This window comes from Delphinapterus leucas, chromosome 11 (assembly GCF_059928025.1).
Source record: "Delphinapterus leucas isolate spDelLeu-1000000601 "Yukka" chromosome 11, BTC_Dleu_Yukka2, whole genome shotgun sequence".
Taxonomy (NCBI): domain Eukaryota; kingdom Metazoa; phylum Chordata; class Mammalia; order Artiodactyla; family Monodontidae; genus Delphinapterus; species Delphinapterus leucas.
The window spans coordinates 31,606,853-31,633,989 of NC_143139.1; the positions used below are offsets into that span (position 1 = coordinate 31,606,853).

Sequence of the window (27,137 nt, forward strand, 5' to 3'; positions counted from 1 at the left end):
CATATTAAAAAAAATAAGTAGTACCTTTAAATGTCATTATGATGCAACAAATAAGTACCATTTTATTTTTGCTGTTTTGGATAATATTTAAATATATTTATATATTGATCATCATAACATTACATATTTTCTTTTCAGAATTGCTTTTATGCTCTATCTTAATATTTTACATTCAATTTTATGTCATGAGGTTTTTCTATCCTATTTCTTATATAATCTTTGAAAACTTGATTTAATATCCTTTCAAATTGAAGGGACTACTGTGTCCCAATTGAAGAAGTCTCTTTCTAATGCCCTGGAACATTAAAAAATTTGTTATACCTCCACCATAATGCCCTGCCTGTCACCACCAGGCCCATTCCCACTGTGATGTATTTTGCAATGCTTTTTTTTTTTTTTTTTGCGGTACGCGGGCCTCTCACTGCTGTGGTCTCTCCCGTTGCGGAGCACAGGCTCCGGATGCGCAGGCTCAGTGGCCATGGCTCACAGGCCTAGCCACTCCACGGCATGTGGGATCTTCCCGGACTGGGGCACGAACCCGTGTCCGATGCATCGGCAGGCGGACTCTCAACCACTGCACCACCAGGGAAGCCCTGCAATGCTTTTAATTAAAATTATTAACATGCTTTCAAGTTTAATAGCATGTAGATCCAAAAAAGTTTCACTGCACTGACTTGTGTACACATAAGTGTTCCTATTGATCTGTGAACTTCTTAAGGGTAAGCAGACTATGTCTTTCATATAGATTCCTTTATCTGTATGCTTGGTCGTAGATGGATTTACAAAGAATATGATGAAGCTTAAGTCATGGGACCCCTCACTTACATGGGGCTATTTCAACGTCCTGAAACCTCACCAGTATAATCACGTGGTCATAAGTTTTTGCAGAATTTATAAAAGCAAGATATTTTATTTAGAGTGCTGCATAGTTTCATAGCTTATTTATATTAGTAATTTTATCTTTTTATCTTTAAAGATGGTTCTCCAAATTTTAAAGATTTGGCCACACAAAACCTAGATTCTTCCTTATAAGGAGTAATTATTTACTTTCTGTTAAATGAATAAAAGAAAGAAATGAAGAAGGGGAAAGGGAATGAATATATTATTAATCAATACATTTTAATGTCTAAAAATTAGCATTTCTGGCAAAATTTTTCCATAAGCCACCAACAGGCAATGCTAACGTATAACTCTTGTACAGTGCCTATGCATTTACAAAGCCCTTATACAAATATATCTTTTATTAAATCTTTCTACCAGCCCTTCAAGTAAATTTAATCTTCAATTTAAATAATTGACATTGAAATGTTCACAACTGTGCTATTTGTAAAAAACATATTACTATGCTCAATTATTAAAAAGTTAAAAACTAAAACATATCAATTGAGTGACATGCTCATGTTTCTTACCATGTCAATACTGGGAGGCAGCTGAAGCCCTGATGCAGAATCTTCTCTTTTCATTACAACATGGGGTTTACAAATGTACATAAATAAACTAAAACATTCTACAAATAAGAAATATAAAATACGGGCTTCCCTGGTGGCGCAGTCGTTGAGAGTCTGCCTGCCGATGCAGGGGACACGGGTTCGTGCCCCGGTCTGGGAAGATCCCACATGCCGTGGAGCGGCTGGGCCCGTGAGCCATGGCCGCTGAGCCTGCACGTCCGGAGCCTGTGCTCCGCAACGGGAGAGGCCACGACAGTGAGAGGCCCGCGTACTGCAAAAAAAAAAAAAAAGAAAAGAAATATAAAATAAAATAGAATTGGTAATATTGTTGACCCCAAATGATGAACATTTTCCCTTCCTTTTCTTCCCTTTTCCTTCTCTTCTTTCTCTTTTCTTCTCTTCTCTCTCATCTTTTTATGCAGGTGTTTAATATTCTCCAACTGCCATAAAGTTAAAACTTTTTTTGAAAATTGAACCTAACCTCTACTGAACACAAGATGAAAATGTGGTTGCTGGTCAATCACCTTGTGATTGTATCTTTTACAACCTGTCTATCAGGTAAGAAATATCCTTTGTATAATCTCCAAAAATTATGTCAATGTAAACAATATGCTGTTCACTTCATTGAATCTGGTGTATAAAGTTAGAATTAATATTTTCTTTTGACACCTGGGTCAGACAAGTAAATTCATATATATTAAGGTTGGCCCTTGTTTTCTTTTCTTTTTTTTTTTTTTTAGTTTCAATTAAAATTCACAAGATTTAGTTAATCAGTCTTATATAGTGATGTGCTGGTAAATGTTTAAAATCTGGATCTCTGGGAGGAAAAGAAAAATCCCTGCTGTGTAGCATTTGCCAATTCCTATAGAGTAAGTCGTCCTACTATTCTCAATTTCAACTTGAAATCATTTAATGTGGTGGCAGAAAAGATATGTAACAGCTCACCATTATACAGTATGTTCACTATATAATTATAATAGACTTAACCTCATTAGCATACATAAAAGTAAAATACAGTAAAATAATTAGAAAATAATGGATTTTAAGCTTTTGTTACCTTTGTTCTTTTTTATTTATAAGTTAATATAATTTAATTTTTATTATTGGCTGGTCAATCTTATGAAAAACAATTCAGAAATAATCTACAATGTATTCAGGGACTTAATAACAAAGCAGTTTTAAGAATGCTGTAGTTTTAGGACAAACAAATACTATATTTCTATCTTTCAAAGACAAGTGTGAAATATTCAGAAATATTTTCTACAAGGAGAGGTACGCTGTATTTTTATCTGAAGCAGCATGTTTTCAACAATCAGTTTTTTCTGATACCTTTGTCTCAATTACCTTAGGTCAGTGCTTGTTGAGTTGTTATTAAGTTCAAGACTTAGTTGGATATCATTTTATCATTTATCAGTTCCCCTTGATTGCTTTAATGATGAACTTAATAGGCATCTTATTGTATTTCTTATATATTATTAAGGGAATAAAAAAGTTATTTTAATTTAGGGAGTAATTTTTATTATGATGACTTCAAAATCAAGAAAAATATAATAATTTTATCAGTACTTAAAAATTTTAATGACATTGATATAACCACGTAATTATACACACACACATATATAACTATATGCTTATATATTATATAAATATAAGAAAGAAAAATTTTGTGGTAAGGTTATTATTGCTGTATTATCTTTATGAATAAAATAAAACAAAAATAATCTTATTAGTACTGAAAATCCATACTAATTCTGTTGACCATAAATTTTAGTGCTACAACTATAAAATTGCAAAGACAAGAAATAAATATTTGCAAAGATATGGTGATACTTCAGCCTTAATAGTGAAAGGCCAGTAATCTTATTTCATTAACTAATATCTTAGTTATCTGAGTAATGTTTGAGACCACAACCTGAAGAGTTGCTTTGGGGATTAATTTTTTTTCTTTTTCTTTTTTTCTTTTTAGAGTTTACATGGCACAGAAGGTATGGTCATGGAGGTAAGTTGATGAAAGGGTTAATTTTTAAATAGCTTTCCTCAAATAAATCATATTTCATCCTGCTTTAAGCTATTAATTCTCCAAACTTCAAGCAAGTGATTAATGTTAGAGCACTTGGAAATTTTGTAAGATGATTTATCTAGGGTCTTCAGGCAACTTGTTTGATTGCCAGAATGAATGAATGGATACACCACGAACAAATATCCAACTAGAAGATTGTAGCAGATGGAATATATTCAACGCAACCTGTATTTTTTCCTGCATGCTTTGTAACAATCCTATGCTACTAAACTTTGAAGCAATATTTTCAATATTGTAAAAATCTAGCTTATTTTGAAAGCCTCCTGCTTTGCTGCACACATCACTTTAACTAAAGTTAATGAACTTGGAACCTTAAGATTCAGTTTAATTAGAAATCCAAAGACCTTGCAAAATTTATTGTTTATTTTTTATTGAATATAATTAGCAATCCTGCTAGTTTAGATTCTATTTCAACCACTGAACAGTTCTTGCCAGAAATATAGGCAATATAGTAGACTGCAAAAAAAAGAATCTAGAGTAAGGCCAGCCTGGATTTACATAGTCAACCTGGTATTCACTAGTTATGTGATCTTGTGCAAATTATTCAACTTCTATGAGACTCAAGTTTCCAACATGTAACAATCACAGGATTCTTGTGAGAACTAAAAAAATAATGTGACAGGGCTTCCCTGGTGGTGCAGTGGTTGGGAGTCCACCTGCCAATGCAGGGAACACGGGTTCGTGCCCCGGTCCGGGAAGATCCCACATGCCGTGGAGTGGCTAGGCCTGTGAGCCACGGCTGCTGAGCCTGTGCGTCCGGAGCCTGTGCTCCACAACGGGAGAGGCCACAACAGTGAGAGGCCCGTGTACCGCAAAAAAATTAAAAATAAAAATTAATAATGTGACAATAGCTTCCAGCACAGTGACATACATAGTAAGTGCTCAGTAAACATAGTAAAACTGGTAACTGATAAAAGCCACAGCATAGTGGTAGGAGAATGAATAATTAGGAAGAATCACTGAGCAACCAATGCAACAACTTCCATGCCAAAGCGAGATATTCATGCCAGAGTGGGTCTGAATTTCCATCTGTAGGGGATTAAGAAAAAGGACAGTCCTAGCATGAAGCACATCAAAGCTATTTCTGTTTCCTCCTTGTGAGTTAGGAATAACTACATTTAGGCTATATAAAGATCAGTGAGATATGTTTCTTGACTTCAAGAACCTTACATATAATAGGGAATAATAAAAAGAAGATTAACAGATTTATAAGAGAAATAAGCATTTTAAAACAATTACTTTGAGGAATAAATGAGTATTTAATGATGGAGCTAGTAGGTAAGGGAAACTCGAAGTATTTCAATTATTAGAAATGGAGCTAATTCTTAGAGGCAGTGGCACAAATAAAGTGCAGATGTGGGCAAATATGGGCTGTGTTCGATCACTAATTCAAAGAACTCTTGTTCTGCAGGATGTTAGTAGGACTTCATTGTCAAATAAATTTGAGAAAGGCTAGTTCATTAAAGTTCAACAGTTTATTATTAAGTGTAATATATGTATTAGTTTCCTCGGACAGCTATAGCTATAATAAAGTGCCACCAACTGGGTGGCTTAGAACAACAGAAATTTATTGTCTCACAGTTCTAAAAGTCCCAAACCAAGGAGATATCAGGGTCATGCTTCTGCTAAAACCTGTAGGGGAAAGCTCCTTCCTCGCCTCGTTCAGCTTCTGGTATCCCCATCATTCCTTGGCTTGTGGCAGCATACATAGGTAGACATAAGGTAGGTGTGGACAGATGTCCAGATAGTTATGCAAAACACAGTGTCTAGAGCTTCAGGGTTGGACCATAGGTCAAGGAAATGGTTGCCATCAAGAAATGTGATAGGCTCTTCTTAGGCAGGTAATGCCATGCTAAGGAAAAATTAGTCAACTTAACCATTCTGCTAACCAGATCCTAATCTTCCTTCTAATTATTGGATTTCTGCACATTCTCAAGGCCAACTCCTTATACTTTAGTTATGATAAATTACTGCAATGTTACCTATTACCCATGAGACTAAAGAATTAGGGCACCAGAGTACTCAAAGCCTAAGCCCTAAATGTCCTTGTTCTCTTATCAGTGGGGAACGATTGACAATGAAGACAAGAAGCATGCTTTGAGACAATTTAAATATTGTTTCATTTGGAGAGTTTATTGTATTTCAAGAGAGCCTACAACACTCCCTATCCCATAACCACTGTAGCATTGTAAATATTGTAAAAATTCTAATATTAGACTGCGTTAAAATTTTGTTTTCATTGCTTTTTTCTAATAGATTTTTTCCTGAGAATCTTATTACAGCATACTTATATAAAATTATGTTTGAAAACTAACAGATTGAGATGACATATTACAGAGTGAGAAATAGGATTTGATTCATGATGAATATAAAATGAATAAAAAATAACTCTCAAAAAAAAAAATAACTCTCAAGCACAGATAGTAATTATACTTTCAATTTCCAGAGATAAAATAGGATAGCAAGGTTACAGTGGACCATCTCTACATAGTGAGAGGTGAAGTAATACCATTTAAGATCATACAACTAAGTGATTACATTAACCATGAAACTGATAATGCTACTGAAAAAAGCAGCAGTTTTTGCCTGTTGCTCACATCTGTGAACTTGACAGCAAATATTCATACATGATTTCTATTTTTCTATTAATCTTGATCAGATTTAAGAAATGAACTTACTTCTGCAATATATTACCACTATATGGTAGAAAATACACAAATTTGCATTGAGTAGATCAAAAAAAGAGTGAAGTGCTGTCTTCAATTAGCTTGAGAAGTCATCTATATAATTGTGTGCTCCTTTTTAGAAGAATATATCCAGTACAAAAAAGAGCATGTGTTTTAAAAATAATCTTATTTTTTAACATATTATCCATGTGTTTCTTGTACCCTTTAACCCCATAATACTTCCAAAGCATGATCATTTGTCATCTAATTATTTCCATGGCCCTAGAAGAAAAGCAATGAATGGCTTAATTCTTGTTAATGGAGATTATAATGCTTATATTAATGGATCCTTTGCTGAACCTTGTGTTGTATTCCCCCTGAAAGTTCTTTTTCCTTGATCTGGGCTCTCTAGCTGAGCTAACAGAGCAATGAGCTCAGATAGTATTCAAGGGGGTTATGAAGTTCACATTCAGAAGTTCACACTGAGCATGCCACAACAATTCAAAACCTTGTGTTGAGTAATTTATCTTCCCAGAGCCCAAATATGTTCTCAAAATAAAATGTATAGAGTAATTTGTAAACCACCTAATGGAATATTATGCATTATTTTAATCAGGCTCGAAAACTTTACAAAAGCTAGAAATGCACATTTATAAAATATACTGAGTAGAAACAATAATGTGATGTGGTGTGTCATATTCTGCTTTTTGCTCTAGAAAGTGGGCAAAGGGAAATATCTTAAATGTAATATTTTCTCAAGTGAAAAATAAATTAAATATTTTATCAGAAATTAGCTTCATATTTTTATCCCTTAAATGTTTTTTTGTCTCCCCCTATAAAGGGCAGATGGAAGTGGAGTACTAGAAAATATCTGCATATAATTTTGGAAAAGCACTTGTCATTGAGAAAAAATAGCATGGGACACTGATAATATCCAGTTTGGCCTATAAACTTCAACCCAGCTCATCCCAAAAGTGTTTTATTTTTACATCTATCCTTTGAGGGATTGCCTATCAATAGATATAGTCCCATCATTATTAACGTGTGGCATTCCATTATTTTCAATGGAAATATTCATTGCTGGTATCTTTTCCAGAAAAACAAAAAAACTAAGCATTATGATCATGATGAAGAAACTATAAACAATATTTTCAGTTTACTAAAAGATGACCGATTTTTATCTCAAAGGCATATACCTTAAAATCATAGAGTCAGAAAGTATGTTGGTAGATGCCAGGGGCCAGGAGGTGGGGGGGTGGAGAGGGCGAATGGGGAGTTGTTAGTGTTTAACAGGGACAAAGTTTCAGCTTAGGAAGGTGAAAAATTCAGGAGACAGATGATTGTGAGAGTTGCATGACAGTGTGAATGTACTTAGTGCCACTGAACTGTACAGTTAAATATAGTTAAAATAGTATGTTTTATACTATGTGACTTACCACAATAAAAACATATTAAGAAATAAAATAAAGTAAAAATGAAAAAAGATACACTATCAAAAAATATGCATTTTATGAAAATATGCAAATCTAATCTCTACCTCCATATTGATGTATGTTTATGTGCAACTGTCTTTGTTGTATTTCAAAGCACTGTACAGTACTTTAAATAATCAAGGCAACTTGGAATGAACAAAACTCACTTTATTTCAAAGTGATAAAATAGTTATTTCAAGAAGGCTAATAAAATTATAAATTAAATTGAGAATTCAGGATTATTACAAACCCTATACTGGCACTACCAGACGGCACTCTAGAAGCAGGTGCTAGCAGGCCAGGATTAACTATTTCTACATTGGAAATACAATACTGTTGAAGAATCTTTAGGTAATGAAACCCTGCACCTATTGAGATGAGTTCAAATTTTGTGAAATAGTGTGTAATCACCGTTATTAAACGAAGCAGATACTTAATTAAGTTGACAGTCTTTTCAATTTGCTCCTTAATGCAAAATTCTCTGATGTAAGTTGGAGTCGACCTAAAGAAAAATCCCTAACCTTAAAGACCTGAAATTCTATTAAAAGTGTCTTTCATAGGGGACTTCCCTGGTGGCACAGTGGTTAAGAATCCGCCTGCCAATGCAAGGGACAGAGGTTCGAGCCCTGGTCCTGGAGGATCCCACATGCCACAGGGCAACTAACATGTGCCACAACTACTGAGCCTGCGCTCTAGAGCCTGCTAGCCACAACTGCTGAGCCCACGGGCCACAACTACTGAAGCCTGTGCACGTAGAGCCCGTGCTCCGCAACAAAAGAAGCCACCGCAATGAGAAGCCTGCGCACCACAACAAAGAATAGCCCCCGCTCACTGCAGCTAGAAAAAGCCCACATGCAGCAACGAAGAGCCAAGGCGGCCAAAAATGAATGAATTAATTAATTTAAAAAATAAATTTTTTAAAACAGTGTCTTTCACAGAGCATAACTTTTAAATTTTAATAAAGTCCAACTTATCAAATTTTTTTCTTTCATGGATCATGCTTTTGGCATTATATCTCAAAACTTCACCATATGCAAAGTCAGAATCAAGTCATTGACTGAATTAAGGACAACCAACACCTCTAGTTCACCAAACTGTAGACTCACAGATGACCATCTAAAATTCTTATGCTGCCACTGATGTAACAAATGGAAACTCAAGATCTAATCCAGTGCAGATCAGGGGGTTTCTGCTTAAATTATATGCATAATTGCACCAAACATCCATTCCTCTTTAAATTTGATGATCTTTTCTATTGGTAATGATAGTAATACCATAATCATCAGGCTTGTATATAAATACAATGTACTTAGAAGATATTCATGAGCTTTAAACTCCCCTAAACACTTTATTTTTAGTATTCTAAATATTTAGTTTATTTAGGTATTTTTTTAATTGTTCAAAAAATTTCATACTAAACATAATTCATCAGGGGGTAAAGTGAGAATAGAAGTCACCTTACCTTCCAGAAGAGAATAAAAATATATTAATAAAATTGAACTCCTCTGCTTGTCTTTGTAAGCTTTTTTGTTTTTTTTGGGGGGGTGGGGAGTTGGGAAGAAACAACAGACTCTCCAGGGCAGCAGTGTTACTAAATTGCTCCAGTCAGAAAAGCTGTGCAACTGGAGAGATTCAAGGAAGAGCTTATGAGATTGTCCAAGTGGGGAGAAAAAATAACATATGATTTTTACCATAGATAAGCACAAGGTCATTTCTTTCAGAGATTAGAAAATCTAGACCCTACATCCAAACGAAGGTCTAGTTATCAGGGATTTGGGTTTCATTCCTCATTTTTCCCCAGTGTGCTATTATATCCTGAAAGGCCAGACAACATTGGCCATCATCAGGAAAATTATAGAAGCAAAGCAGAAAACATTATATGCATTTCTAGTTTTTATAACCTCAGGGATATGGAACTAGACACAGCTCAGAGCAGGACTTCAAGAGAATTAGCAGAGGACTTCTGTGAACACCTTGCACTCATTGTCTTACTTATGGCTGCAGTAGGCCTGTGAAGTCCTTAGGGCATGTGCCCCTATTCCTTTCTTTTTTTTAAACTGTAGATACCATGTAGAACAAACTTATATAAAACAACGGCTAGAACACTGCACAGCTGGAGCTAAATCCCAGTTTCTCTGGTTCCTCCAATTCTGATCCAGCAATTTATCTGCGGTCTGAAATAGAATGGTGGTTTTGGAATGTAACTAAGGTCTATAAATTCTTGAATGGCAATTTCAGCAAATTCCAACTAAAAATGAGGCTTCTCCCTTTTAAATATTTCAGGTCAGTTTAGAAAAATTAATGCTTCATACTGGGAGAAACTAACTGAAGGTTTTTGTTAGTCATCTATGTACACAGAAATATGTATTGACATAATGCTTATGGCACCATAGCTACAAGAATGAATAAAATTTGGCCCCTGAAGTTTTTGGAATTAGTCTAAGAGCTGATATACATAAGATATTTAAATTAAATTTTGAAAGCATTGGCAAATTCATGAGAATCAGTAGTTATTGATTACTGACTACATGGGTTGTCTCAATGTAATTCTCACAATAGTCCAATGAGATAGATTTTATTATTATCCACATTTTATAAAGCATGATATTGAGTCTTGGAGACATTAAATAATTCTTCCAAAAGCACTGCTAAACAGTACTAAAGCAAGATTTAAAAGACGTAATTAAACTTCTTGTTAAGAGAAACTGGGAGAAAGCTTTTATCCTTAAGTTTAATGTTAGAACAACCAAAATTTCAGTGTAGCATTTGCCTTACACTCTCTCTTAAAAAGTAAATTGGAGGAGTAAACCATAGCTTTTGATCAAGTAGAGACATTACAATGATCCCATGTAAGACTATTCCTCATTTCTAGTCATATACATCAGTATTAATTCATTTGGGGTATATGGCTCTTAGCTGTGCTCTGTAAATGGTGCCACACTGATGACATGGGAGTGAATCTCTTCTCCTCATCCTGCTATGATGTGTCACACCTGCCCTTCAGAGAGGATACACAGTCAGGAACAACTGCTTCTCAACACTATTTTTGTGGTAGATTTTTTTTTTGTGTGTGGTAGATTTTGTGGTATTTTTGTGGTAGATTTTAAATGAGTTGGCCAGATCCCATATCATGTAATTAGTTTACTGATTGTTCTAGATGTTGCTAAGTACTAGTGCTGGTCACATGTTTAAAGACAAAAACAAAAATTAAACAAGAACTGACCCCCAAAAAGGACTCATTTCCCCAGAGCATCTAGAAATTCATTCGTTATGTTGTTCAAAAGTTGTTAAGTACCTAGTATGTTCCAGACCTGTCCCCAGGCATCTACAATCTAGTGAAACAGAAAGTTGTATCAAGAATCACAGCAGGTGTGTTAAGTGTCATAAGCCTGATAGGGAGTTATGAGAACATAAATGAGGACCAACTAAAGCTAGGAGGGGTTGGAGTGGTGGCTTCGTGAAGGAACTAACGCTATGACTAAATCATAAAGGAGTGTACAAAGTTTTTTTTTTTTTTTAGATTTAAACTTTTTTTTTCTTTTTTTCTAATTTATTTATTTATTTTTGGCTACATTGGGTCTTTGTTGCCGTGCACGGGCTTTCTCTAGTTGCGGTGAGCAGAGGCTACTCTTTGTTGTGGCGCTCGGGCTTCTCATTGTGGTGGCTTCTCTTGTTGCAGAGCACCGGCTCTAGGCGTATGGGCTTCAGTAGTTGTGGCACGTGGGCTCAGTAGTTGTGGCTCACGGACCTAGTTGCTCCACAGCATGTGGGATCTTCCCAGACCAGGGCTCGAACCCATGTCCCCTGCATTGGCAGGGAGATTCTCAACCACTGCGCCACCAGGGATTCCAGGAGTGTACAAATTTTGATAAGAGGAGAAAAGTCAGATGGTGATTCCAGAAAGAGGAAAAGTAAGTGCAAAGTGTCAGAGGCATAGAAAGCATGACTTGCATGAGGAGCCGTAAATAGTGAAGCATGGCACCGCAGAGTGCTTTTGAAGAAACGCTGAGAGATGGGCAGAAAAGAATTTTGAATAAAGAACCTGAACATTTTCCTCAGGATTATAGTGGCAAATATCTTTGGTTTGAATGAAAATGGAGATTCCATGTTTCTGACCTTTTTTTCAAAAAACTTTTTAATGTACCCAAATTATCTTTGATTTGTAAAATAGAACAATGTAAAATAATTGTATTTTTCTTATAGTTTCTGAGGAAGACAAAGGATTTGGACCAATTTTTGAAGAACAACCAATCAATACCATTTATCCAGAGGAGTCACCGGAAGGAAAAGTTTCACTAAACTGTAGGGCACGAGCCAGCCCTTTCCCAGTTTACAAGTAATGTACCTCATTGCTCTTTTCAGAAAGAAGTGTTGAACTAAAGATTACAGATCAGCATCTATGACCCTGTATCTATAGAGAAAGCTATGGCATAAAGCTTTCTATGAAGTCCAGGAACATTAACAAAAATATTGTCATACAGGTTATTTTTTTTAAAGTTGTTAATACCCAAATAGATAGTTTTCGCAAATATATGCAAATAATTCACTTCCTATTTCCTGCACAGATAATGTCAGTGTCATTTGACATTATCCACTTAAAAACTGGCTAATGAAGATCGTGCTATTAAGTAAGAAAATGGTTATATGAATAATATGCACAATTTAAATATATGCATTTGAGGATAAACTGGTTTTGTATGTATTGGCCTGGATAACTCATACCTACAGATGATGGATAGTATTTCTATGTTAACTACATTTAAAGAGCTTCTTACATAGATAACTCTAGAAAGCACTATTTTTTCAGTAGTCTCAAATCTATATTCCAGACAACAAAGCAAATTCCTTAAATGTCTCTACTTATCGGACAATCTATATAACATACCTCTTTATGTTTTTCTGGGGTACATATTTATGCTATCATATAAAAGGTAACATTTGGTTCTCTTGCTTCAGAGTGTTCAGAAAAGTATACTAACAGTTTCTAGCCTGATGTAAAGAATAAGATTTAAAACTTAAGCAAATGCCAATGGATTTTGGTTCCAGGAAAACAAAGCAAGTGATTGATGGGGAAATTGGGGCTCTAGTGTGTTAATGTCACCTGAGTTAATTGAAGGTTGTCATTCAACAAAGTTGATTTTAGTACTAGATTTTTCTTCTCATGGATAGAAAAATAACTTTCTATTTTTATTAAAAAGTTGTTATCATGGAGAATACCCCTTCCCCCCATTTAATTATACTTGAACTCATTTTCTCTTGCCTCTGGCTATAATTACAAACATTTTCTTAAAATAAATATAAATTTATATATAAAACCACTATCTCTTTAAAATTATTTTTATAATTTTATAAAAGTAGAAGTAGATATTTTATAAATAACACATTTGTTCTGAAAATATTTGATGGGCTAGATTTATTTCTACCCTTAAGTCATATATAATGGGAGTTTATGTACATAACCGTGGACATGGCATAGTATAACTAATGGGGGCTCTAGAGAAGATTTAATCCAGGTACAAAATTTTATAGGAGAGGAAGCTGAGTCCTGAATAAGTAAGTTGACTTGCTCTGCTCCAGAGCTAGTAAATCACAGATCCAGGACTGAAATACAGGTTTTATGACTTTCAAAGAAACATATAATTTTTTTCAGTATTTATCTATCTAGAAGGGTCAATAGCATTTCAAAAACTATTTCAGTGACGGTTATTCTGTGACAGTTATTCTGTGACAGTCTGTCCTTGACATTCATACACCTAACCTAAGCAAATCAGCCTCCAGGCTCCAATGGAAGAGAAAAGAACAGCAGAGGCTGTTCTCAGATAGTGTTCTACGAACGTGTACTTCTCTTTGCTGCCGCCACTACCACCATCCAGCAGACAGTAAGAAGCAAAGTTTTACATCAATAAAATTTTGTACATGTTGATTAGCACCTCTCTCTAGCTCCCTCCTGCTAGTCCCACTTAGTCTTCTCATTAAAATATAAAAAAGAACAATGAAAAGCAAAACTTTGCTTGGCAAATACATCACCAACTCCCTCGCAAAGGTTGCATCCGCACGTAAGTCCCCAGGGCAAGTACGGCCTGATTATCTACACGTTAATGTAGAGAGCTGAAGGGGAGAAGTAGACGTTTAATTGTTAGGAAGGTGATCTGCATTTGACATCAAAATAAAAAATATTCAGCTCATGATGCAGCTTGTCTGACAGAAGAACACTTGCAGTTATGAACATTTACTTAATATTCAGGGCAAGGCATACTTACCTTGGTAATCATGCAATTTGTCATTCACATAGTACTTTTATATTTATGGCATGTTCTGTGATAATTTGTTATTCGTGGCAACATCATGAACGTTACAACAGGGAACTTTACCTTTCACTCATCAGCCTTGAGATTTTCATTATCTTGCCTTGTCTCCCACAATAACAAGAACTCCAATAAAAATTGTGTTTAAAGCTGTGTAAAAGGAATTACAGCAAAGGTGAATCTTCCTGAAAATAAAATAGACCTGTGAACTTACCTTAACACAGCAAAACTTAATCATTATATGACATCAAGGGCAGAATCAGTCCCACTGGGAAGAAGTTAAAGCAATAAATAAAAATTTAAAGTAAATATAATGAGGGGGCGTAAAACATAACAATTGGAACTGCCTAACAAAGAAATCCATTGCCTTGGCAAGTACTAAGTGACTTGACATTGGATGGTTCAGTCAGGGACAATATTGCCATCAGCTGGGGTGAGGAGGATGATTTATTCATTGGGTTGGTATTTGGTAGGTTTTCAGAAGCAAAGCACAGTTTTCTGTTGTTCGCTTTTGAATTACTTCCTACACAGTAAAAATTAAAACTAAAAATGTTCCAGTAATTTGATTTATTAAAAAATATTATAAAATCATTAGACCTCTTTGGCAAGATTCTGACCCTAATCAGAATTGTGCAGCCAGGCAATGAATGATGGGACCACAGCCTGCTGGTTCACCATGGCTCTTGTCTTATAACATTGCAGAAGACATGGAACCTTAACCCTGATAGTACATTATTATAAAATTATGCAGGTGGTCAACTTAATTGACAACTATTTTATATATGCAATCTTCTCATCATCTCACCAAGAAACTTAGATTCCTGTTTCTAGTTGGTTTATTCATAACATCATCTCCATGTAAATATACCTTCAATAGTGTATTTGTGGCTTGGAAACGAAGACCCAGTTGACTTTAATCATGTTCAAATAGTGTGATCGACCTCTAGTGGTCAGAATATGACATTTACTGAGAAGAATCCTGATTTCAATTAGTATATTTTTTTCAAAAATGACTCATATTTAGAATCAGATATTGATATTTTATATTTTATTTCTGCTATAGGAATGTTTTTAGTATTTTATACAATATATCTATATGCGTTAATCTAAACTAGTGCATAAAAGGTTATCATTTATAATCCATGTATATCTGCTAAGAAACCAGTTTATGCAGCAAAATTCAATGAAATATTTGTCCTTTGGGATGCCTCATGAAAAAAAAGGAAATTATTCATACACTTGAACATTTACCTTTCTGTGCCTGAGCTGAATTATAAATCATGAGCCCAGAGGCACAGAATTATAGGATGTGAAGAAATACCACTCTGAGTCAACTACTTAATCATCTGATTTCACATGGAGCTATACTCATATTATTTTAGAACAATGTTAGCCCAGTACACTGTTTGCAGTCCTCTTGGCCTTTGACATAACATTTATTTCTTCTTTTCATAGATGGAGAATGAATAATGGGGATATTGATCTGACAAGTGATCGGTACAGTATGGTAGGAGGAAACCTTGTTATCAACAATCCTGACAAACAGAAAGATGCTGGAGTATATTACTGTTTAGCATCAAATAACTACGGAATGGTCAGAAGCACTGAAGCAACCTTGAGCTTTGGATGTAAGTAATTGTAACTTTAAAAAGGGCAAATGCATTTAGGCGAAGTAAAACTTAGATGTTATCATAAGAGTTTAACAAAAGGAGAAATCAAGAAAAAAAGAAAGTGAAGGACTCCATAGATGAGGTGTGTCTTACCAGATTAGTGGGCCTTAACTGTGTGGAGAAGAAAAAATTTCAGGAGAGCAAAATGTCACGAGGGGTGTTATGAATGTACTTGAAGTAGTGAAAGATAACACTGGAAAATAAACTAAGGCCATGTTCAAAAAGATCATGAATAAGTTTCTAAAGATTACTATCAATGGAAATGCTAAGCTATGCATTCTCAGTGGGGGTGATATCACCCCCAAGGTAGTGAAAATTGGTTTTTGTGGTATCATCTTAGATATTACAACATAATGGTCTATGGCTCTCCAAGGCTCAGCCCCACCCAACAAAAGTTTTATTCCTTAGTATTTAATTTTTCTTGTTAAGAATAAATTAAATAAAATTTCTCATTTTGGGAGCAATAATAATGAAAAATATTTTGAGAAACATTGTGCTAAACTAAAAGTTAGAGGTTATTCTGAAAGAAAAATGTGTGTTGGGTGAGGAGCTGGACTAGGTGTTCTTCGTGCGTGATTTTATGTCAGCGTTTAAATATTCTGCAAAATGAATTATAGGATGAAAGTGACATTTTAAAAGGACCCAAGTGGTAGTGATTACCAGGAGGGAGTGAGACAGGGTCAGGAAGTGCAGTCCGATTAAATTGGTGTGGTAACAGTGGGAATGTAAATAATAAACTCAGTCCTTGAAGAAATACACAACAGATTGCATTGCATTGAAAGAAAAAGACCTTCAATATTTTCTTAAGGAAAGTCTAGTCAAAAGGCAGAAACATTCTGCTCTCTTTAAAATGGGATGGGCGCAAGTAAGACCAATTTCAAGGATGGGAGGAAGCATTTAAATTGTTGCTTCACATGCAGAGGTGACATTAAGTTATCCACAGTGAGATAGATGTCAGCTAAGTTTTGAGGACAGGGGTGGCATTCCAGTGAGGCATCAGGACAAGAAAAGTAGATTTGAAGCGTTCTTTGCAAAAAGGTAGTTATTGGAATGATAAATTTTCAGGTACATAAGTATACTGAGAGAAGTAAAAACTAGATTTTAAAATTCGAGTACTGATCACATGTAAGGAATAAGAGATGAGGCAAGACTGAAACAGAATGAGAACCAGTAAAACAAATGAAGAATCAAATAGTAGGCTATCAAAAAACCAAGCAAAATGTGAGTTCCAAATACACAGGAGAGAGTAGAGGAAATAAAACAGGAAAACCCAGAATTTGGAAAAGAGCAAGAGATTGTTGACCTTAACATTCCTCATCTAGCATCCTGCCCTTCATCTTTATTCCTTCTCCCCATTGGAGTCCTCCCTAAAACTTTCTCTGGTAGAGCCCTGGGTTCATCTGAACACACAATTTCCAGATACTCTTATGGAGATTCTTCCTAAATCTGAAACAAAGTTTAGGAAATGCTCAATCTTCAGGGTTGTCCAAATAGTTATCAGGTGCTACCAATGTCCATACTCTTCTGTAGTGTGTGCACATCCCAGTGTGTGTAAAAGGGAATTAATTGACTTTGACAGGTTTCACCAAACCAACAGAGAACTATTGTATGTAAAAGTGAGTTAGTAGCTGAAAAATAAACTTTAATGAGTATCAATCTTTCTATTGCCCAGAGAGTGAATGTTTTCCTTTTTGTTTTCATGATTAGATCTTGATCCTTTCCCACCTGAGGAACGTCCCGAGGTCAGAGTGAAAGAAGGGAAAGGAATGGTGTTGCTCTGTGACCCTCCATACCATTTCCCAGGTAAACTTAGCTCTTCTGTGATTATAAGCACCTAGGAAATGAAATGGGGAAGTTTCTGTTTTCTTTTTTCTGTTTTATTTTCTTAATAATAATGGAACATTTATAATTAAATAAGACTCAATATTTGTGTAACCTTATAATGCATGACTTACTAGTGATTATAGATGTTTGCTTTTTTAATTCCTTAATAACTGAGCCTTAATTCCAAAAATCTATGGTCATTTCAGTTTATAAACAATATATATGTTGGATTATGTCCCTATTAAAGTTCCTGGTACACAGGAGAAAACACTGTAGATTTTCTACAAATGACCTCTGAAATAGAATAGTACCAAGGAAGAATATATAATCAACCATTTTATTAAGAATTTAGCATCTACAGTATACTGTGAACTGTAATTAAACACTAGAAAGGAATAAAGGCATAATAAATTATTAATCTCTGTAGGAGTACCAATCCAGAAGAAAGGAGCTAAATCAAATGTCATCTATTAGAAGATTCAACTTTTGAATACATGTTTTCAGTAATTTTATATGGCTAAAAGAAAAGCCACCAAAGTGTTAATTAAAAGATGAACACTGCATACATTTCACTTGTTTTATTTATCAAATATCCTCTTCAAACAATATATTAACACCACTTTTCTCACAGAAAAAAGTGTTTTGGGTTCTTATAGTTTTAATATTATGTCATAAAGACATAAAATATTATGTCTTTAAATATCTCCACAGAGAATGATTCATAACAGGCTAGTATAAATCATTTTCTATGGAATATATTAGTATGGCATATATATACATATATATATATATATATACTATTCCAATTATGTATATATAAATTCAGATTGCTTTTTGATCATTTTCTTTCTAATAGCTATGGGAGAAAGATAATTAATTGATAAACATAGGAGGAATTTATGAATCCAAAATGTTGTAAAAAAAATTTCAAAGAGGGAGTAGTCTTTTTTTGGAAGAACTGACAAAATTATGAAAAAAAAAATCCTATCATGTTCATAGTGTTTCCCACAAACCGAATGATCATAAGTAACCAGTGTCTACATTTGACCATATTCAACACTGGATGGGCTTCATTCAATCACTCATTCACTCAACAAATCTCTTGCGAGCACTTGTTATGTATCAGGCACTGTTTACACCACAGAAATACCTCGGTGAGCAAAATAGAAAAAGCTACTCTCCCTCAGAGACCTTCTACAGGGAGAGAGACAATAGACAAGATAAATAGTTAATAGACATAGCATGTTAGATATTAATAGATAAGTGAAAGGGAGAAAAAATAATCCAGGAAAATGGGGAGAGGAAGCGTTGAAGGGATGGCTAAACTTTTATAAAGGGCATCACTGAGATGGTAACTTTGAAATAAAGCCTGAAGGAAATGAAGAAGCTAAAATGAAGGTATTTGAAGGAAGGACATGCCAGATATATGCCACAGCAAGAACAAAGGTCCAAAATGGGAGTATGGAGGAAGACAAAGTGAGCCAGGTTGCTGAATGAGATACAGGGTAGCAAGGAATGAAATCAAAGGGATACAAGAGACATATTGGGTGGAACCTTATAATCCATAGCAATTACATTGGCTTTTACTTTGAGTGAGAGTTACATTGAAGGGATTTAAGCAGAAGAGTCATATGACATCACTTAAGTTATAGAAAGTTAAATCTGGCTACTGCTGTAAGAAAAGACTCAGGGGAGGGTAAAGGTGAAACCAGGAGATCAGTTCAAAGGTATTGCAATCATCTGGGCAATGAATGGTGGACCAGAGCAGTGGCACTGGAGGTGGAAAGAAATGGTTAAATTCAAGATATATTTTGAAGGAAAAGCCAAGAGGACTGGCTGGTAGACTTTCTGTGAGATATAAGAGAAAAACAGGAGTCAAGGATGACATCAAAGTTTTTGTCATGAGCTCTTGAGAGGATGCAGCTGCAATTGCCTGGAGGAATAGCTATGGACATAAGAGTGAGGTGCCTGATTTAAACTTTCAAAAGGAGCTGTCAGATTGGCATTTCTGTGAATGTGGAACCCAGGGGCAACATCTGAGCTAGGAATATCAGTTTGTGATACATCATTATATAGTTTTAAAAGCCATAGGAATACGTGTGATAACTTAGGGAATTAGTACAAATAGGAAGGGGGAAAATGTCCAGGGAACAGGCTTTGAGATTTTTCTGAGATAAGTCTTGTTTTCAAGTCTCTGTGACATCTTTACTACTGTGCCGAATGAAGAATTTCATGGATCAAAACAATGTTGATAGAAGCTTCAAATCATTAAGCCAAATGACTAATTACCTCTTCATCCTGATAAAGATACATATGTTTATATGGGCAGGGGCAGGGCAGGGAATTAAGTAGGTCTTTTAAATAAGCTGGAGAAACATCATTAATCATAGAATAGAATCTGAGCAGCTCTTCATCTCCTTTTGTCCGCTTGTGTTCTTAGCGGATTATGACCTCTTTGAACATTAGACATGCCATCTTCAAACATAAGAATGTACATATGCTTCAAAACCATAATGTGTGTATGTATGTGTACTATTTTACCATCTCTGTGCCATAAATCTATCTTCCTCCTATACGCAGTTAAGTTAAGGTTTTGTGTTTGCAGTTTAAAACTTAATGGCGTTGAAGGTGTAAAGAAACCTGCCTTTGGATTCTGAGCCTCAAAGAATGTTATATACGCAACTATTTATAGTTGTCAAACCCTGCTGCTCTACTTGGTGATCTGATAACCTAGGATTTAGTCCTTACTAAGTCAAGTCAACTTAGACATATCTACATCTCAATTTCCTTGTTTAAAATTTGGGAATAATAATTCCTGTGCCACCTACTTCATAGACCTTGTTGTGAGATTTAAATTTAATAATATATTTTTAAATGATAAAATGGATATATAATTAAAATGGATTATTATTAAAGTAAATAAAATACATTTAGTATTTTGAACCTTATTATTAAAGCAAATAAAGTACTTCTTGCTCTACTAAGAATTTTTTATTCACGATTATAGCAATGTTGTCTTTCTCATTTATGCACAGGAAAAAGATCTAGAAGGGAAGTCTCATTGTTTACAATCCATTACATTTTTCTATGGATTTGGGTGTTCTACAGTTTCTTGCAAAGGGGAGAACTCTGATTTGAACCAGTTTACTTATTTATCAAGAATACTTATACGTAACTATATCAGTACAGATGTTGATTCAATTTTATAACAACATTTGATATACAACGAATTGCCTAATGCCTAGCACAGAATAAGTGTCCAAAAAGTATTTGAGGATTGAGAGAGTGAAAGAGTAAATAAATGTGTTCATTAAATTGGTGGATATGTAGTGATTACAATTTCATTAAAAGATAAATTTTCCTGTTAAGATTTTGTTTTATTAAATAGCAATCAATAATTCATGAATGTGTAAGACTTCCTAAACCCCTAGACCCTCAGAAAATGAAAACATGATGCTTTGTTTCTGGCCAATTTTCAGAACCATCAGAAATTGAGTTATACATCTCACAAAATAGAAATCATATATGTGCATATTAAGTCAGAGAATAAAGATGAAATCCATTGTTCAAAGGGTGGATACTATTGACAAAATATGGAATACCTAGTAATAGACATGGTGTGAATTTTTTTAATGAATAAGAAAGTGGGAATACTCCTAAGAAAAATAACTCATGAAATGGTGAACATGATATTGAATGAATCTCAATAGACTGAAAAGGTAAGCACAAAAATAGACACAAATGCCAGAGCATGGTAGGGAATATATGAGCCCACGGTATAAGTTGGTATAAATTTCTTTCTAAAAGAGTTTAATGTATAGTTTACTGTGAGTATCAAAGAAAAATGAGAAGCTATAGTGATTTTATTGGTATAGGTAAATTCTGTTATATTGAGGTTAATTAACAAAAAAGTACAAATATCTTCTAAAAAGTTTGTGAATTATTCTTCCAGGGAACACTTAAGTACTTTAAATCTATTTCAAGGAGAAATATATATTATTTATCAAGGTTAGATAAGTGATGTATTTCAAAGTAATACAATGAAACTAGTCAAATGCAGTATAATTGGCCAAAACAAATCCCCCTGTAATATGGTCCAGACTCTCTTGAGGCAAAGGAAAAAACATCCCAGACATCTATCAATAAAAGTAATGTTTTTGAAACAGGTGCTGGTACTTATTACTTTTTCTAAAAAAGTGATTTTATAATAATTTATTTTTTAAGCCAGACAGCAGGGCTATGAAGAAAGCAGGTGTTTGCTTCTTCAGAGATGGTTAATTTTACCATCTGCATGGGGCAGGGGAAGACAGATAGATAATCGATTGAGCCCCTGTGAGAACTTGGTCAGGGTTTGGCTCTTGATTGCCTAAATTCAGTCTCGTTCTTAAGTCCGAGCAGCAGGGCAGCTACCACACCAGTCGTGGAACCGTTTTGGTAGTTCTGGGGTGGAAAGGGAAGTTGGAAGATCTGTTCTGCCTCCCTACTGCTCTATATCCCCGGGGAAGTCAACCAGCTAAAGCTCTGTATCCCTGTTTAAAAATGGCAATAGCAATTCCTACCTTTATTTTAATGAGAAATGATAGCTTCCAACATATTGCAATTATTCTTTCATCCAAGTAGATGGCTTATCAATAGGCAAAAATTCGTTAAATAAATTTAGATTAACTATTAATATTACAAGTCCCATAAGGGCAAAGGCCAAATCTGTCTTGTTTAGTACACATAGAAGATAACTCAGTAAACTGGAGAATCCACATTGGGCATTAAATCAGCCAGGCCAGTTGCGCTGTAGTCCAACACTTATGTTTCTATCAACATCATGGAAATAACTTCTCTGACCTAGTGTTTCTCCCTTGAAGATTCAAATAGTAAAACATTATCCCATTCCTCTTTTCTAATGAGTGGTAAACAGAAAACTTTCTTAAAATTTACAGAAACTGAATAATATAGTAATTAAAATAGACTGACCAAAGTCATATTTAGTCTAGAATTAAAATACAGTTCTCCATATTCACATAACTATGGAGTATGGAGACTATTCTGAATGCATTTTGTGTGTGGTATCTTGAAATCATTGTATAGCTAAGAAAATCCTTCTTCTGTAAGGAAATCTATACTTCCCTGACTCTTTCTGACTTTTTGGAATTTAATTTTGTGCAGAAATCATTACAAAACTATTAATTTTCTTTTTAAGTGAGAATACAAACAATATTTCAAAATTAGACAGGTTTACAGTTGTTAAAATATACTATAAATATTATTTTGGATCAAAGATTACATGGAATTATTTGTTGCCCAATTCCAAGAACCTGATTTCAGCAATTTAAGCAGCCCCCAAAGTTTCTTCTTATTTTGTTTCTCCTGTGTTTTTTAACTGACCTTAAATCAGCATAAGAATAACAATTAAAATAATAGAATCATTCACAGATATAAATGCCTAGAAAGATGTATGCTAACAATGATAACTCTGAGTTGGAGAATTATGGTGGTTTAATTTTCTTTCTCTTTTTAACTTTATCTGTATTTCCTATTATTTTAATAAAAATAAACTTCTGTAATTAAAAAGTTAAGATGAAAAAACAGAATAATCATCTTCATTCGCTTTTATAATATTGTATATTGTTGGAGAAAATTACATAGCTAATCTAAATGGAATCCCCTGGATTATTATTCTCAAGCATGCTGAATGTATATAGTGTGCAATTCTTATAGTTTTTCCTATTCAGCTCTCTTTCACACTCCCATTAGCAGCTTCGCCAATCACCTTGAGTTCCCTAAAGCAAAAGGGTATTATGTCACGATTTTTTCTGTGTGTGTGTGGTACGCGGGCCTCTCACTGCTGTGGCCTCTCCCGTTGCAGAGCACAGGCTCCGGACGCGCAGGCTCAGCGGCCATGGCTCACGGGCCCAGCCACTCCGCGGCATGTGGTATCTTCCCGGGCCGGGGCACGAACCTGTGTCCCCTGCATCGGCAGGCGGACTCTCAACCACTGCGCCACCAGGGAAGCCCCATGTCACGATTATTTCATTTTTAAAAGGTCATGACTTTCCACCATCTTACATCTAAAATCCTTTCTTACTTGAACTAAGAGATCCCCTCTTTTTCTGAGGTGATCTTCCTAGTGGCAGTTGTCTTCACATGGTTATGATGTTTTAAAGGGAATCAGCATATTGTGACTGAGAAATACGCATTGCCCAGAGTTCCCTCTTGCACATTACTGCTGCACATGACTACTGGGGGGTCATTCCTCAAAACTGGAAGGGGATACAGGAATAGAAAACTGCATGAAAAACAGCAATTTAATGAGGAAATTCAACTTTTGGCCTAGCCAGCCAGTATGTTTAGCCAAAGGAATTTCCTACAGTTAAAAGTTACCATATGATCTGCTTCCTAATATTTAAGAAAACAAATAAGATGCCTTCCTCGGGCTTCCCTGGTGGTGCAGTGGTTGAGAGTCCGCCTGCCGACGCAGGGGACACGGGTTCGTGCCCCGGTAAGGGAAGATACCACATGCCGCGGAGCGGCTGGGCCCGTGATCCATGGCCGCTGAGCCTGCGTGTCTGGAGCCTGTGCTGCCAACGGGAGAGGCCACAGCGGTGAGAAGCCCGCATACAGCAAAAAAAAAAAAAAAAGATGCCTTCCTCTGTTTCTGTAGTTTCCACTTTTTAATGTGGCCAGAATAGGCTATGTAAACTCATTCCTAAATCAATCATTTAAAATAGAAGTATAAAAATAAAAAGTTATAGAGCCACAGTATGGTTAGTAATCTTGATTTTATCTTTTAAATGCAGTAGGGAAGATGGAATTTGGAATTATTAGACCTGGATTCAGAATCCTAATTCTTCTCAGCCATGAAATTCTAATCAAGTCATTTAACCTCTCTGAGTTTCGTTTTGCCCATCAATGAAATAAAAAATAAAAATTAGTAATCCATAAATAATTGAGAGAGAGATATAATTGCTTAGCATCACTTTATACTCACTCAAACTACAGTAGCTTTTAGAAAATTTTCAGTTTATCTTGGCCTATTTCCAACTTCTTGGCTCTACAAAAGCTTAGATTAGATTATGTGCTTATTACTAGAAAGCAAAATCTTTGCTTTTGGAGAAGAGATTAATACTTAGTCAACAATATTTTAAAAGCCTACATTAGGTTATGGGCTAGCTTATTATTAGAAAACAAAATCTTTGCTTTTGGAGAAGAGCTTAATACTTAGTCAACAATATTTTCTTCTAGATGATCTTAGCTACCGCTGGCTTCTAAATGAATTTCCTGTATTTATCACAATGGATAAACGAAGATTTGTGTCTCAGACAAATGGCAATCTCTACATTGCTAATGTTGAGGCATCAGACAAAGGGAATTATTCCTGCTTTGTATCCAGTCCCTCTATTACAAAGAGTGTGTTCAGCAAATTTATCCCACTCATTCCACTACCTGAACGTAAGTATCATATTTGTTCCTCTGTTTGTGCAAGTTTGTCTGCTTATGGCATACTTACAATAATGAAAAGAGATATCCAGTGGGGAGAACAGCTGACTGCTCTGTCGGAGCAAACAGAGGATACGTACTTTGTAAGCCTTGCCCTTCCTTAGTTTTTCCCATAGAGAAGATTTACATCATAAAAGTGTCCCTAAGGTGGTTGAGTTTGGACTGGTTGCCTCTAGCTCAGGGAATGCATAGAGAACCAATCAATTCATTAGCAAAATACCAGTATATCATTTACAATGGGAATCACCAGCAACTGCTTTTTGTTTCATGTCCAATCCTACTTCTTAGTAAATTCATGAAAGAGAATGAATGATTAGATCAAAACAAACTATAGTGATTACAGAATTGGGGGGCGGGGGGAAGAAGGCAATTGGATTATTTTGATATTTTTAAGGAACTATTTACATGAAGCAAATAAGTATATAAATTGCCTTTCTACTGTAAGTAGTGTAGGGTATGACTACCGTGGTGCCATATTTGATGACCACTAACATTCTTGACTGGCCTTTTCTCAGGCTTCAATTGGATGAACTGCATTCCGTTTTTTAATGTAGCACTTCCTGAGAAATCAGATCACAATATGTTTTCTTACTTCACATTATTTTTATCTCAGTCCTGCTGCTACACTCATATCGCTGAGTTCAAGCTTCTGAAGAAATACTGGCACTGTTGTTGGCAGACTTAGGTTTGGTTCCTACCACTAACCTTAAGTTGTATATAACAATGGGGAAAAGTCCATCATACCACAAAGATTCTATTTTTATTATTCTTCTCAAGATAGCAGTCACATGGTTAGAATTCAATAAATATCTTCTGATTTTCTGGCTTTTTTTCCCCTCCCAAATCTTAGGAGATACTCTCACCACTACTTCGCAGAGTGAAAAGGAGCTATCATATAAAAATTTCCCTAATTTTCTTCCCTATGCTTCCCTCGAAATTCAGTGCTTCTTTCTTTCTCGGTGGAAGAAGTGCTTCTCCTGTTGCTCAGGCTGCTTCCTCCAGTCGCCCTGGTTCACAGTCCATTTGATTCATTTAAGGACATCACTACATCACTCTTTCCTTTCTTTTCTGAATCTTCAAACTCTCCTCCATTCCTTTCCTTCTGCATATTATTTTGTATTCAATGAATAAGTGAAACCACTTCTTATTTGCTAAATCCACAAGATATTTTCAGGCCTGTTACTGTATGAATGTTGACACTTGTTGATCTCTCTGCCTCTCTTGAACTCTCCCTTCTTTTCCTATTTTTTCTGACTACTTCTGCCTCCGTTCATCTCCCACCTGCCTTGCTGACAAATTCTATGCAGTATCCTTCATCAGATCTTCCTCCTTCTAATATTTCTTTCTAATCTTTTTCCAAATATTCTCACTCATTTACACCTCTTTCTCTAGTAGCCCTATGTGATGACTCCAAATTTTCATCTCCAAAACTTTTCCCTATATTTAATTCTGAATTCTACCTACATCCTGGGCTTGACACACAGAAAGTTCCCAAGGATGTTAAGTTTGAAATATTCGAAGCACATCTTTTATCTCCTCTCTAAACCTCCTCTTCTGGTGTTCTTCATCTCATTTAGCAGTACTGTCATATTTCTCATTTAGCAATAATTCAGGGGAGCATTTTTAATCTTCAACTCCTCTCCACTGCCATCCTCAGGACAGTGAGCACAGCGGTTCCCATTTAGGACATAAGCACTTGGGAAATTTGAGGAAAATGTGGAACCCAAAGATAGTGATTCAGCAGACCTAGGATGTGACCCATCCTAGACCCCTAGGATGTGATCTGCAGGTTCAACGAGCATCCCAGGTGATTCTGATTAATTGGATTTTTGATCTGTACCTTGAGAAAACATTGATCCAAGGGGCAGTTCTTTTGATTTTGCCTGTAAAATACAACTTGGATCTGCCCTTTCCTTTCTATTCCCACTGCAACTGTGCCCTCGTTTAGTCCCTCATCTATTTTTCTGAATTTATGAAACACACTCCCTTAGATCTCTGACTTGCTGCTATTTTTCTTCTCCATATTCCTTCCTTTAAAACTGACAACAAGTTCTTCTACTTAAACCAAAATTAAGATTCATATTACTTCTTTTATCAAAACCTATTAGTAGTTACCCATTGAGGAAATCAGCTTCAAAATCTTTAATATCACAGTTTCAAGTCTTCTATGTTGTAGGTTCA

The 27,137-nt window shown here is 35.3% G+C and overlaps 1 protein-coding gene across 1 annotated transcript in view; it reads left to right on the top strand.

Annotated features, from left to right (window-relative positions):
• The first annotated feature begins 1,648 nt into the window (after window positions 1-1,648).
• The window catches only part of CNTN1 (contactin 1), a 71,051-nt gene continuing 45,562 nt past the window's right edge, over window positions 1,649-27,137 (top strand). The window contains exons 1-6 of the mRNA XM_022572461.2: window positions 1,649-2,006; window positions 3,415-3,447; window positions 11,870-12,002; window positions 15,427-15,599; window positions 17,349-17,444; window positions 24,702-24,908. Of these exons, the coding sequence (XP_022428169.2) occupies window positions 1,946-2,006; window positions 3,415-3,447; window positions 11,870-12,002; window positions 15,427-15,599; window positions 17,349-17,444; window positions 24,702-24,908 (703 nt within the window). The 5' untranslated portion in view covers window positions 1,649-1,945. The remainder of the gene's footprint in view (window positions 2,007-3,414; window positions 3,448-11,869; window positions 12,003-15,426; window positions 15,600-17,348; window positions 17,445-24,701; window positions 24,909-27,137) is intronic.